This window comes from Ascidiella aspersa, chromosome 3, assembly GCF_963924565.1.
Source record: "Ascidiella aspersa chromosome 3, kaAscAspe10.2, whole genome shotgun sequence".
NCBI classification, from domain to species: domain Eukaryota; kingdom Metazoa; phylum Chordata; class Ascidiacea; order Phlebobranchia; family Ascidiidae; genus Ascidiella; species Ascidiella aspersa.
Window position 1 is genome coordinate 17,566,312 of NC_139449.1, and position 13,762 is coordinate 17,580,073.

At 35.0% G+C, this 13,762-nt stretch overlaps 1 protein-coding gene across 1 annotated transcript; it reads right to left on the reverse strand.

Moving 5' to 3' along the window:
• Positions 1–309: 309 nt before the first annotated feature.
• Positions 310–13,599, reverse strand: LOC146160482 (uncharacterized). Its single transcript, XM_083384953.1, has 32 exons — positions 13,459–13,599; positions 12,437–12,616; positions 11,922–12,044; positions 10,740–10,856; positions 10,567–10,615; positions 10,284–10,372; positions 10,061–10,200; positions 9,844–9,885; positions 9,657–9,782; positions 9,375–9,493; positions 9,209–9,292; positions 8,934–9,007; positions 8,560–8,696; positions 8,372–8,451; positions 8,142–8,250; positions 7,790–7,888; positions 7,415–7,515; positions 7,122–7,181; positions 6,355–6,558; positions 5,866–5,975; positions 5,225–5,405; positions 4,883–4,945; positions 4,736–4,812; positions 4,553–4,610; positions 4,299–4,463; positions 3,973–4,149; positions 3,380–3,475; positions 3,189–3,290; positions 2,428–2,499; positions 2,169–2,276; positions 1,918–2,074; positions 310–1,230 (listed from the first exon to the last, which is right to left on the reverse strand). The coding sequence occupies exons 1-32, from the start codon at positions 13,554–13,556 to the stop codon at positions 1,013–1,015; spliced, it is 3,615 nt and encodes a 1,204-aa protein (XP_083241079.1). The 5' UTR covers positions 13,557–13,599; the 3' UTR covers positions 310–1,012.
• Between the last annotated feature and the right edge of the window lie 163 nt (positions 13,600–13,762).

Here is a 13,762-nt window from a genome sequence, read left to right on the forward strand (position 1 = left end):
CAGTGAGTTTAAGTTCCTGACCACCTGCCATACCAGAAAGTCCCTTTACCAACTGAGCTACACAGGCTCAGAGGGGAGCGAGTCGAGAAACAACCATGATGCCAATGCTTGCTACATTCATTTAGTACCCGCAACCCTATATAATAATTCACTTTGAAAACTGTTTTGTACTCCTCATTTCACCAAACACCAATTTATTTAAATTGATACTATATCAAACTATTTGTACGAACAATTATATATTAGAAGCATAGTTGAAGTGTTTTACTGAATCATGGTTTATTTAATTGGAAGCAAATGCCTGCAAGCTATAGAAGCAAGTTTATTCACAAAGAAATAAGAAAATGGCCAATGACAAATACAAAAGAAACATACAATTTTTAGGAGTTTTGCAACATGTTAGGTTTAGCAAATTACTACTTGACATGACTTACTTTTCCAGTTTTTCAGTTGAATTTTTTTTAGCTTTTAAAATAAACAAATCAAATCACATGCCATTACAGATATACAAAAGTTTACTGGAAAGAGTGACAATATACATAAATACAACAAATCAAAGAAAAGTAGTATTTTTAACAGTATTCTCCGTAAAACCAATATCCCAAGACTAAACTTTTAAAGGCAGTACTTTTGTAAAATACAAATAAAATCACTTTTGAGACAACTAAAATCTAAAAAGACAAATTGCCACACCATGACATTTAATAGGTAGTTACTATCACAAACCTTTAGTGAATCAGGTATAATATGACATAACACCAACTTAGCAATATAATTAGCTTACGGTAGAATATAAATATGTAATCAGCATCAATGGTCTATAAAAAACAAATCGAATTTTTAAACTAATTAGACATCAAACAATAATATAAAATCTGATGTGGTTAGTGACCGTGCTGACACCTCATAAAAAGAGAGCTAAAATTGTTACTATCCATTTCAGTCGGCTTGAGAATCTGCTGCGTAAAATAATTCATTGGTCAAAATAATGCATTTTTCGACAAGGGTGCATTTAAAAGCCCTTGCACTGACTGGTGAAGCTTGTATGTCCGGGAGGCATAATAGGCGAGCTCCAATGCGCAGAACTTGTTCGTTTGAAGTAGCGCTCCCTGCTTTTGGAGGGGAAGATTACAGCGAGATTAACCTCGCCCAGTAGGCCGGAGAATATCCGATCAACCAAGGATAAGTTGTTGCAGTGTTGCTGGATAAGGGCAGAAGAGAGAGCACCACCTGTAAATAGGTTACCGATCAGAGTTAGGTGTTAAACACCGCTGTTTTTAAGCGTTTGCTATTTGAGGGCCCTAAACCAAATGATCCATACTACTGAAGGATTTTATATTGAGCAAACATAGTATGACATAAGACAACGACTATACAGTCTTGTCACAGATGAGCGATAATAAGGCTATGCACCACTTTTATACATTTTTTTAATACTTTGAACTACACGCAAAAATTAAACACAATCCCTGCATCGTGTTTTATTTGTTTGCCCTCGAGGCGGTTTCGTCCTGAAAAAACGTCGTAATGTTTTACCTTCGCCCTTGTTTCAAATCATTTGAAATCAAGTAAAGTAAGAGTAACATTTTATTGCAAAAAACGTTCGACTAAACAATTCAACATTTAAAAAAACAGTCCTTAAACTTTTTGATTGAGATCTTCCTCGCAAAATGTGATACAACAAAGTTTGTCATAAGTAGAGTATTTAAAGCCCTGTTAATACAATGCTACGAGGCACTCGGGTACAGAAAAGAGCAATATTTTGTTCAACAATTGTGGTTAATTTAGAAAAAAATCTTTAAAAAAAATTAGCTGTCAAGGCTGAAAAATTAGCAGGTAAACATCAGCCTTCTAAACATTTAGGTCAATGTAACATGTAACATCAACCAAAAAACCTTACAAGCTTTAATCTCCTACCTTTTGCCCACTTGGGAACTTGCTTTTTCGGTTCGTCTTCGTTGTCAGTGCTGTCATCACTTCTCATATCTTGGATGTTGTAGTCGGTGGATGTGGAGGGCAGCAGAGGTCGGTCTGGGCCACGCGGGGTCATGTTGTAGTTGTTCATCGAGGCGTCCTAAGTATGAGAGTTAAAATATAATTTTTTTCAATTTTACCTTAGAAATTCCAACTAAGCCTAAAGGGCAAATAACGCAATGTCAGCTACTCACGTTTTGACTGGCGGTGGCGTTATGGTGGGACTTGGGTGTCTGCATCGTGAAGGTGCTGTTTATTTGATGTTTCTCGGCTTCCAACTCTGCCAGTTTCTGTTTGGCTTCCTATATTGTATAACATGACATATTCCGGTATTTGAGTAGAAACTGGCGAATCACAAACTAATGGAAAGTTAAAATAGAGGAGGCTTTTAGAAAGCTTTAAAGAAAAAAATCACCGAATTGAAGGCCAGAATTTTAATAGGAAAAACAGTACCTTCATCTTCCGGTCATACTCTCTTTCCTCGCGTAGGATGCGAAGACGCTCTTGCTCATCACGAATGCGTTTCTGCGAGATAATAATTTGCAAATATAAAAGTTGCATTCAATAATAAAAATTAAGTAAACACTGATCAAAAAAGGTTTCGGTTGACTTCACAGATGCCGTTTGCCGCTTACTTAGTAAATCTAGGTAAATAAAAAAAATGCGTAATCCTGGTTGGTCACGAAACAAGCGTTAAATTGGAATTATTTTCATAGAAGCACTGGGCGCTAATAATATATCAGAAATGTTATTTTAATTATAGCAAGTCTCCATTAGCGGAAAGCCTGTTAGAAAAAATAAATGCCAATTTACAATTACAGATTAGTCAACGTTGTGTTTTTAAAGGTTTTATATCATAATCTTTCTCCAATGCGCGATTACAATTGTCTGGGATTTGGTGAATGCAAGCGTTTTTGGCCAAGAAACGCTTAACAACAATTTCAGTGACATAGACTGATAGTAATATACCACATGTTGCCCTAACGCAGTGGTCAACAACTGTAAGTCGTATCTATTTATTGGATGGCTTCATTGTGACATCCTAGACACGAAAATTTTCTGGCAACTTTTTAGGGAGAGTTCCTAACACCTATCTCGTTATGGATCAACAACAAAAACCTTAGGCTGTATGTGTTTCCCTTTTTCAGCTTGCTGACGGGCCAAATAATGTATATTTATAAAAATATTTTTTTAAGAATTGTCAAGCTTGTCACCTGTTTCTTTTCTTCCTCAAGGACTTTACGTTCCGCTTCAATCTTTTTGCGCATAAGGTCCTTCTTCTTTTTGGCCGCTTGTCTCTTTGCCTCTTCTTCTACCTGAACACGACAACAAAAATATCATGAACCGCGTTGTGCCAGTTAAGAGATTGTAAAATTAGGTGTCGCAAAAAAACAATACTCGACACCTTCTGCCGTTCCTTTTCCTCCCTTAACCTCAACATTTCTTCTTCGTTTCGCATTGCAGCTTCCTGTTCACGGGCTTTCTCTTCTTCCTCTTGTTGCTAGATAAACAAACAACTTACGTAAAACTTTTAATTTTTTAAGTGAAACTCTAAAGTTTTAGTACACCGAAAAGCCATCGCAGACTCGCCGAATCTGTCGATCTATGATGCAAGCAGAGCAAGCCAGAAAAACAACTGGCCTGCAGTGAGGTTCGAACTCACGACCTCCGGTCAAGCCGGGACCGTCGCTCTACCAACTGAGCTATGCAGGCTCAGAGAGGAGCGAGTCGAGAAACAACCATGCGCCAATACTTGCACATTTTGTTAGTACTCGTTGGTCATAAAGCAACTTCCGAGGGGCTAGATCACAGATGTTATTAAACACATGTTTGTGTGTGTCTTTCATTCTTTTCATCTAAAGTTTTAGGTTTGATACTCGGCGACTGTAAAGTCAATAGTATACCTTGAAAATTATTATTTTTGAACAAAAGTCAAAAACTATTCCTAAATAAATTTATTAAAACTAATGGATAATATTCGCCCAAAATGGGTGTTACCTGGCGAAGGCTCTCTTCACGCTGCCTCTTTTCTTCTTCTCTAGCTCTTCGCTGTTCCTCTCTCAGTCTCTTCTGCTCCTCCTTTTTGCGCTTTTCCGCCTCTTTCTCCAGCCTCTTCTCTTCCATTCGAAGCTGACGAGCGGCTTCACGCTCTTTTCGAGCTTCCTCGCGCTGCTCCTGTGATGAAAAGTAACAAGAGTGAATAACAAACAAAGAAAAGGCGTAGTTACGTTCGCTACGGCTTCGTTTGTTGATAAAATGTAAGACTCACTTTAAATTGAATATTACAATGAAAAAATGTTTTGTTAAATCACCAGTAGACCAACCTTCAACCTGGTCATTTCCTCCTGTTTTCTTTTCTTTGAAGCGATATCGGCAGCAGCTTCCACTTCCTTTTTTCTGCGTGCTCTCTCTTGTTCATCGTGCTCCCTCTTCTTGCGAAGACGTTCCTCCTCTCTGACAGCTTTCTGTTCTTCTTCCAACTTTTGGAGCTGAAATATTTGTTTGTGAGGATTTTGGCTTGCAATTTAATACTCAATAAAATATTTTTTTAGACCACGTTAAGCAGCCAATTTCTCACCCGAATGTTTTCTTCTTCCTGTCTTTTTTGCTCTTCGCGTTTCTCTTCTTCTAATCGCCTTTAAAAAACAAATTTAAGTTTAATAAGTCTAAACTAAACTCTAAAGAATAAACGAAGTCAGCAACTGATCACGAAGCATAATATACAAAATACAAAACATTAAAGATGACTATAGGGATTTACCTTTCCTTCAATTTATGTTCTTCCTGTTGCTTCTTTTCGTTATAAAGTTGTCGAAGCCGTTTCTCACGTTCTTCTTCCTATTGTAAAATATAGCAGTGTATTACCGGTTGAACAACAAACAGAAAATAGGCTGCAATCATACGTTACCTGCTCTTTAAATCTGGTTATTTTCTCAGCTTCTTCCTCCTTTCGTCGCGCCTCTGCCTTTGCCTAAAAAATTAAGCAAAGAATTTCTGAGATTTTTAATGGAATTGCACATTTAATTTATCAAAGCCCATACAGAAGTAGGTATCATCTGTTGATGTTGAAAATGAATAAAGAGTTATTCGAAACGTTCAAAACGATACCTTCTTCTGTATGGGCTTTGATATTATTATTACGTCTTACTACAACCTCTCAACCATTATGCTCCACATGTAATTTGTTGTACGTTAGGTGCCTATTGTTTTCGCAAAACGTAACTAGTGACAAACACTGACGCTCACTCACCAGCTTTTCCCTCTGCCTCTGCACCCTGGCAGATTCCTCCTCCCTGCGGAGCGTCTTGGTGCGATCGGCTTCGGCAATCTTTTGAATCCAGCGATCCTGGATCTTGTCCTGTTTCTCGCGGTCGGCCTTTTCCCGCATCTCGCGCAAGTGGTTTGCCCTCTTCGCACGCTCCTCGCGTTTCCTGCACAAAGCTTCAGCGTTTAAATAATAATGCAAAGTGGTTCAAACGCTCAAGTATATTTCTATCGTTTTCTTTACGCCAATTGAATGATGCAGGGTTTCTTTAACTGGGGTCCATGGACCCCTTGGGGGTCCTTGAACTAGTTTTAGGGTGTCCATGAACTTCTAATTAAAATATTAGTGAATATTTAAGAAGTAATCAGATTATCAAAGAAAACAGTTAAATTAAAAATAAAACGGTTTTGCACTCGATGTATTACGACTCCATTTAACTTGTTTTTCTATTTCTGTTGTGACGTAATTTTTGAAATTATTTGCCTACTGTGGTCCACCCGAGCCAAAAAAAGATTAAGAATCCCTGGTATGATTGCAGTCAAAGCTCTGTCGTTTGACAATTGGTATCAAAGGCGCCATAAGCGGAATCTATTCTTTTTTAAAACACGAAAATAACGGGATTGTACCGTTTTTGTTCTAAAAGCTTGGCTTGCTTCTCCTCCTCGATTTTCTTTTGTCGTTCTTCTTCTTTGCGACTTTTATCCTCCATAGCTTGCTTTTTGGCCTCAAGCTCATCCTTTTGATATTCAAGAGATTTTTTTACAAAACGATCAGCGGATTAAAGTAAAACTGAAAAAATGCCAACTAGTAAAATTATTGAACGTCAGCAAAAAGCTCGTGTTGTAAAATACAAATAATTGAACTCAAGTACCCTTTTTTATGGAGAAGAGAGCGCAGTGAATTTTCAGCCCTTTCTAATTACAAACAATATATTAGGAAAAATAAAATTAATTAGTAAACGTGTAGTCCTTACTTTTTCTTTTTTGTAAATATAGCATGCAACACTCCGTAGCAACCGAAAAAAAAATTTTATTAGGGCTTATGTACATTACACTGGGTACGGTTAGAAATAACTTACTTTAATTTTTTATTTTTTATTGAAAATCTGTACTCGCCTCCCTGCTGATTTTGTCGGGCGTGTTGCGAAGAAGGAAAGACTTAACGGTGTTGTTAATGTTGGAAGATGTCGGGGTCCTTGGAATCAAGGGGAAGAGCCGGGACTTGTTCGGGGTTGAACGCCCGGGGGTAACTTTGGCACGACTGGCAGCTGTGGAGCGGTTAAGGAACGAAGTCGGCTTTTTGCTGCTGATCTTCAATTTCTGAAAAGGAGGGAAACCCTGTGCGTTACTTGATTTCATAAGAACTATTGAAAGTCAGAATAAATATTCATTACAATTCAAAATTGCCCTTAATCTACAGATCACTGGTTCACTTAAAATCAAGTATAGTGGATGTTGCAAAGTTGTAAGAAACTAGAAAAATACGTTAAAAGATATCATTAACTAGAAAAATGTAGTATATGAAAAAGTTTGACTAGTCCTGGGAGCATTATAAAACGATTTCTGATTTATTAAGACATTGGTTAGTAAAGTTAGCATAATTTAATGTAAAAATCCAATAAAGCACTATAAACCCACAGCAGTTTACGGTGTCATGCACAAACACAGCCATAAAAGATAAAAAATACCTCACATTAGGTATTATATTTTTTTTTTTTAGTCTAATGTGAGGTTATTTTTATCTTTTTTACCATAAAAGATAAAAATAACCTCACATTAGACTATATAAATATTGTTAATAGAGTAACACTTGTGTATGTTAACAGCCAATTCTTTATATTCGACAACACATGCTGCAGGCAAAACGAAAACATATACTCTACCTTACTACGCGTAATGCTAGCTACCGCGGACGGTGTGCTGGCCCAATCAGCACTTAACTTCTGTGTAAATGGGAAACAGAAATATCAATTATAATGCTACGGAAAGCGGTTATTCAGATAAGCAAGTTCTAAGGGAATTAACAAGTAAAACGTCACGATTTAGAAAGCGAAACAAAAGGGTGCAGACACTACATGATATTGTTCACATATACGCATTATCTACTTCTGCATTTAGTTTTACGATTGAAAAATTATTAGTTTTAGATTGAACGATTGAAGAACAAAAAGTTTACCTTTTGTTTTGGCGGGCTTGGAGTTTTCACGAGACTTCGGTTTCCCGCATTTATGGACGAGTTATGCGTCAAGACTGCTCGACATCTTTTCTGTGCGCCAGCTAAAAAGGAAAAAGGGTTCATTTAGACGAGTGGGTGCCCGGCAACCTACAGTTGAATTTTGACTTAGCCTAGTTTTTTCGTTGTGCAAGGCAAAACAAGACTTAACGATGTACAAGGCACTACTTACAAATGTGGTTTGATAACTATAGGTTGCGTTGTTAAACGATAAAGGTCCCAGGAGTTCTGTATAAGACTTTTCATGGGCGGAACAAAAGGCAACAAATGTGATAATATTTTTAACCCTTTGACAGAAAAATAAAGAAATTGGTTTACCGGATCTTGCAACGGGTGGGTGGTGCTTGCGAGGCTTTGGTCTAACAACAGGTTTGGCAATTTTCGGCCGAGCGATCCTTCGCTGCTCAGATCTGCTTTCTGCAATAAAAAGTTACCTTCAGGTTCAATTACATGACTTAACAAAGTTATGGAGGCGTAGCAATAGATAGACCCTGGTGGTTTGTACCTTGTTGGCATCAGGTTATCAAAAGAACACAAAAAAAACAAAATAAACGTACATTATGTAAAACGTTATTTTTTTTACGTTTCTCGACAAAAATGTGCTATATCAAAAACAATTGTTAATTCGAAATATATATTATATTAATTTTATTAGCAATACCAACATTACCAGCATCCGGGGAGTGGTTTTTCATTTCAACAACGTCAACATCGTTTTCATCTTTTTCAGTTTCTTCCGTTTGTGATGATGTATCAGGTTCAGTGGTGTTCTCGTTAACCTACATGTGAGTTGTCGATTAGTTACATCGACAAGTGTTTTTAGACATTGACTCAATTTTAACAACGCATATTCCACGAAGCAGTTAGTCGCACTTCGGCGTATTTTATTGCTATATATACCTGCTCCACAATTTGATCAGCTGTTTCCGTTCGACGGCGCATACTCTGTCTTGTTGAAAGCCTTTTGGCAGCCAATCCACCTGTACAAAGATTGGCTTTATATAACCATAGTTACATAACAATAATGTATTATCGCATAAATTATAAAAAAAAAATACAAAAACGGATAATAGTATGGCGTTTAGTACCGAGTACTCTGGTTGAGGCTCTTGTTGATCTTCTAACATTGCGAGATATTGACTTTTTTACGTGATTGTCCTTCTTTGCGAAGGAGTTGACCATCGCGTTGGTCAGTGATGTTGATCCTTGTTCCACGTCGCCAAAGCTGCAAAATGTGAAAAAATGATACAAATGTCAATACAATAGGCTACAATCACACGAAGGTTTAAGGCACAGTACTGGAAATATCTCGTTTGCTTGTCTACTTTTATTCATAAACAGAAAAACAAAAGAAATATTTTTCCATCTTGTTTGAATCACATCGCCTTATTATTGAAGAAAACTTAAAAGAATGAGCAACCTGAATAAACCAACAACAAAAAATGTTTCTTAGTTCACTTACTCCTCGTCTTCATCAGATTCCGAAACAACCAGAAGAATGGAATTTGATAAATTCCTATCATTCGGTGTTGCAGCCTGCAAAAAAACATTTTTTGACGTAAAATAGATTAAAATATGTAGTAAAAAAAGTTTGGGTATTGTATTGTAATCAACGACTAAGTACCACCGTAAAGGCAACTAAATAGCATTAGCAATGAAAAATATTTTTATATTTAATAAACACAAGTCGAAGGAAGGTTTTAATATCTAAATGGAGGAGAACAACTCGTTAATTACCAAAAAGTTATTGGCATCTTCTATGTCGATTGTCGCAGCAGAAGAGGAGCAAACAGAACTTGAAGTGTCCATAGAAACCGAATGCTAAAGACACGTTAGGATACTTAATTTAGGCACTATTCTTTGTAATAAACGTATGTACTTTATTCATGTAATGAAACAATACCTGTAAACTCGCTTCTTCATGTAACGTAGGTTCATTTACATGCTTTGAACGCAATTCATTTATTTCAATGACGGCTATATTGTCTTTCATACTTTGAAGCTGAGAACATTCATTTTGACCTATAGTAGTTAAAAATTAATAAATGATAAGGCATGATGCTAGAAATCAACCAGCTGTTAAATGGTTTATTAAGGCCATTTATTTTATAATGTTTATATAATTACAATACTATTATTATATAAATAAGACAATATTCCAATATTCAACCCAAGAAAAACTAACCTCCACTATTCCGCAGTGCTTTGTCCAGCATATTATGATGATCCAAATTCTCAACAGAATCTCGCAATATTGTACTTATTTTTTTTTGGTTTGCCTTTTGTTTCTCTTTTGGTTTCTGTTTCTTTGCTGTGGGTTGAAATTATTCTATAGTTACACTTAACACATCAATAAAAAAATACTTATTTACCTGAAAAAGATTTTAAGATTGATCTCCTTGCATTTGAAGTGCCTGCAAATACAACCAGTCTTTTTGATAATAAAAATGTATTTGGATCAAAATTATTACCTTATGTTTTTTGGCTAAACCGATCCACATACATGGCAAATATTTAAATTGTTTCAAAAAGAAAAGAATTAAAAAAGATGTGAACACGGTGTTATAATGAAACATGTAATAAACGTACGCCTAGTTTTTGGCTGAAGCGTTGATAAGCTGTTCAGTGACTGAAGGTCTTCTTTCAACTCCGAGTTATTTTTGACCTCAGCATCCAAACTGTCCTCAACAGCCTTGGGTTGAGCAGATACTTCCATATCAGTTCCTTCTCTGTTTAATGGTTTAAACAGAATCTTCATTGAGTGAAAAGAATTGTAAAAAAGAGAAAAATGGCCTAACAATGATTAATTTACCTTGTGTCAAGAAAATCAGGTGAAAATAGATTTGCCTCAGTAATTTTCTTCTCGTGATATTCTATCAATGTCTGAACTTTGGGAGAGTCCTGTATATACAAAAACATGAATAAAAACTTCACTTTGCAAAAAAACTAACTTAAGCATCAGAAATGTAGAATATTTTTTAATATATCCAAAGCAAGCATTATAATAATCAAGACAACCAGGGTGATTATTGTCTGGAAAAGAGCAATAGTATTCCATAAAATAGGTAAATGACAGTAAAAAATATTTTCCACACCTCTAATTCGATTTGTGCATCACCACTTTGTAATTCATCAGTTGCAGGACTTGAAATAATAAAATAACAAAAATTACTACAGATGGCTATTGTAAAATTTGAAGAACACTTTAAATTAATAACATTTCTTAAAAATAAATTTTATTGATTAAATTACAAAGGACTAAACAAACCTCTCCACTTCCTTAAAAGTTGTTCTCTTGTTTTTTGCATTCTTATTAGATACAGTTGTAAGTTGTCCGATCTCCTCAAGATTTTCAGCAAGAACATTTGATTTATTGCGCATTGATCTTACAAAATTAGTTATGTTATTGAAACATTATTTAAGTTTAAGTTTTTTATAAAAAAAATACTAATATATAAGAGTTGGAGTGTGATTACAATTTAGCCTTTCACGCAATGCAATGAACAATTTTGCAGTTATATATTGTTTAAGTCTGCTGAAAAATATATTGTGGGAATGTCCTGAAGAACTAAATGGACCAAGATGCAGAACAATTAAAAATTATTAGTTAAAAAAACTTTTGGCAAAATCAAAAACCATACTTTGCAATTACTTAACTCAGGGTTTGGATTTTGCAATACCATCTCACCAAATTGAGTGCTAAACGCTCGAAGCAAGAGCTGATTAACATGCGTCTGTGCCCTTAGGCAAAATTTGGTTGTTGTTTTTGGACCCACTGGACTCTAATTGTTATTCAGTGACATATATGGTCAAAATTTATGACTGATATTGTACACTATGGCATGTTGCCATGTAATGTGACTCTATTAAATTTGATTATAAATATCTACATTTCAAGCAATATGTTTTAAAAATTTCTCCCAATTTCTCCCCAATTTTTTGGGGGCGTTTTTCAATCTAATTTTGTGCTGCAACATGGCACACAAGTTTGCCCAAAACAGCTTATCTATGTAACCGAGTAAGAAAAGCAGACAAATGCACCCCAAGGCCCCAGTTACTACTTTAGCATGCCCCTTATGTATGCATGTCACAAAAATTTTGAGCCTTCGTCGCAACTTTTTATTGACTAATTTATTACTTAATAGTCTTATTTATCATCTAAACATGGAAATGTTAAAAAATTTCTCAGGCGAACACATCATTTAACTTCAGGGGCGCAACCAAAAAATGAAGAATTTAGGGAAAAATGCTTGTCAACAAGATTCTGTCAAGACATGTATCCGTGTAGAATGTATTTTATGAGGATTGCTCATTTTTTGGAAAATCCAGAAGTGCAATATTTCAGAATGAATAATATATACTTTTTTAACATACACAGAAAACAAAAACTACATCATAATTATTTTAACATACACAACATTCTAAAAAGACAAAAACAAATGTAACCAACCTCCTGAAAGTTCCATTTGAAACCTCAATGTTTGTTACTCGGGTTAATCTCTTAACTCTTGATTTTGGTTTCCTCTTTGTGTGGGGAGTTTTAGGAATATCAGTCACTGGCTTCTCCTTATTTCTGTCAAACAATAATGTTGAATATAAATATGTGTATACTGCGGGTATGGCGCTAGATACCATTTCTTCTCCTTAAGTTTATTTTCAAATAACAAAAGAGTTTAACAAGTAATAGCAGATACATTATCGAGTATCAACAATATCTTTAAAGAATCCAGAAGTGCAATAATTCAGAATAATATATACTATTAAAATTACACCACCTTAAACTGGAATAGAAAAAAACTTTATATATATATACTTTATTATCGTTTATGTAAACTACAATACCACACCTTATCGGTCAGTGGTAGATAACAGTTTAGTGCAACATCTGGTATTACAATGTAGCATATACAAAATAACGCAATTTGTGACACTTCTAAACTAACAAATTATTATAAAAATACTTACAAAATATCTTCCATAGTACTAAGCACGTTCTCATAGCAGGTTTCAATATATAAATCAGTTTCCTTGTATAACTGTTGAAGATTTTCTTGTGTCTTAGCTGCCTTCTCACCAATGATCCCCATCCAATGCATTTCATTCTGCTTGAATATCTTCACTTCATTTGTAGAGAATTCACTTTCTCTGTCCAAGTATAAAATTCAAAATTCAAAATTACAGAGGAATAGAATTTTTACTTTCATAGAGATATAACACAAAAAAACAAAATGCATCCATCTGCATCGAGTCTGCATTTCATGACACTTTTTGTAGAAATCTCTTTCAATATGTAAACATTGTATAGCTTTCCTTAAAAACAAATATTTTTCGGACTTTCTTTTAAACTTAATATTTTTTGGTGCAAGTCTAGAATACTACCACTTTTGTTAAGTGTGGTGTGAAAACCAGTTGTCAGGATTGAAATCGCAAACTGGGAGAATAAATCTAATAATATTAATACTTGACACACCCTAACCCAAACCCGACTCTAACTCAAATAATGTGTGTTAATTTAATAATTTTTTGAATGTGTGGTAGGATTCTAAACCATTGTCGAAATTTGTGCTTCTGGTTTAAGGTGCTTTTAGCATCATACAAAGTTAACAGGCAAAATAAGTATTTTATATTGCAAAAAGGTAGATTAACTGATGTTATTTGCAATTTTATGTCAATTATTTCAAATGACTAACTATGTTCTAGCTTTCTAGGTGTACAGTAAAATCAATATACATAACTCTCTTATACAAATAAACATAATGTGAAAAGTACTAAAGATCACTAAAAAAATTAGGGTGACTGGGTCAAAAGTGTACCCTTCTAATAAAGTGTATAGGAAAATCAGGGTAAAAACTTTATTTTATAAGGTCGTTCAATTTTGGTCTGTTGAAACAAAAACTAGCTTTGCATGTGTCTGCCATATTTTCCACAGTAGCAAATGAACGCCTGTAAATCAGACATATTTTTAAGATAAAAAGTTAAAGATTCACCTTGTGAACTGACTATCCAGGACTGGTAAGTATCCACTTTTACTATCCCAAATAGAGAAGGGAAGCTGAGGATTATTTACTTTCTTATTTTGAGGCATTATTCACCTGCAGAATTTCTATTTCTTTTCGGTTCTAAACTTGTTATTAAGTTTTCAATTTAATTTCTACAAACAAAAAGAAAACGCTCTCTGTCAACCTTAACGCTGTAACAAATAAAAACAATACTTAACGGTTTTTAAATTTGTGTGGGCAGATTTAGGTTCATTTGACTGCTTTTGTATTTGGCGGTGATTGCGCTACAACA

What these genes read in the sequence shown, in the direction of transcription:
- LOC146160482 (XM_083384953.1), bottom strand. Translation starts at nt 13,556, where the DNA reads ATGCCTCAAAATAAGAAAGTAAATAATCCTCAGCTTCCCTTCTCTATT. An exon ending in GCTTCAGCCAAAAACTAGGC is followed by an intron (nt 9,886 to 10,060) that starts GTACGTTTATTA and finishes TTGTATTTGCAG; the next exon opens with GCACTTCAAATGCAAGGAGA. An exon ending in CTAGCATTACGCGTAGTAAG is followed by an intron (nt 6,559 to 7,121) that starts GTAGAGTATATG and finishes CCTCCTTTTCAG; the next exon opens with AAATTGAAGATCAGCAGCAA.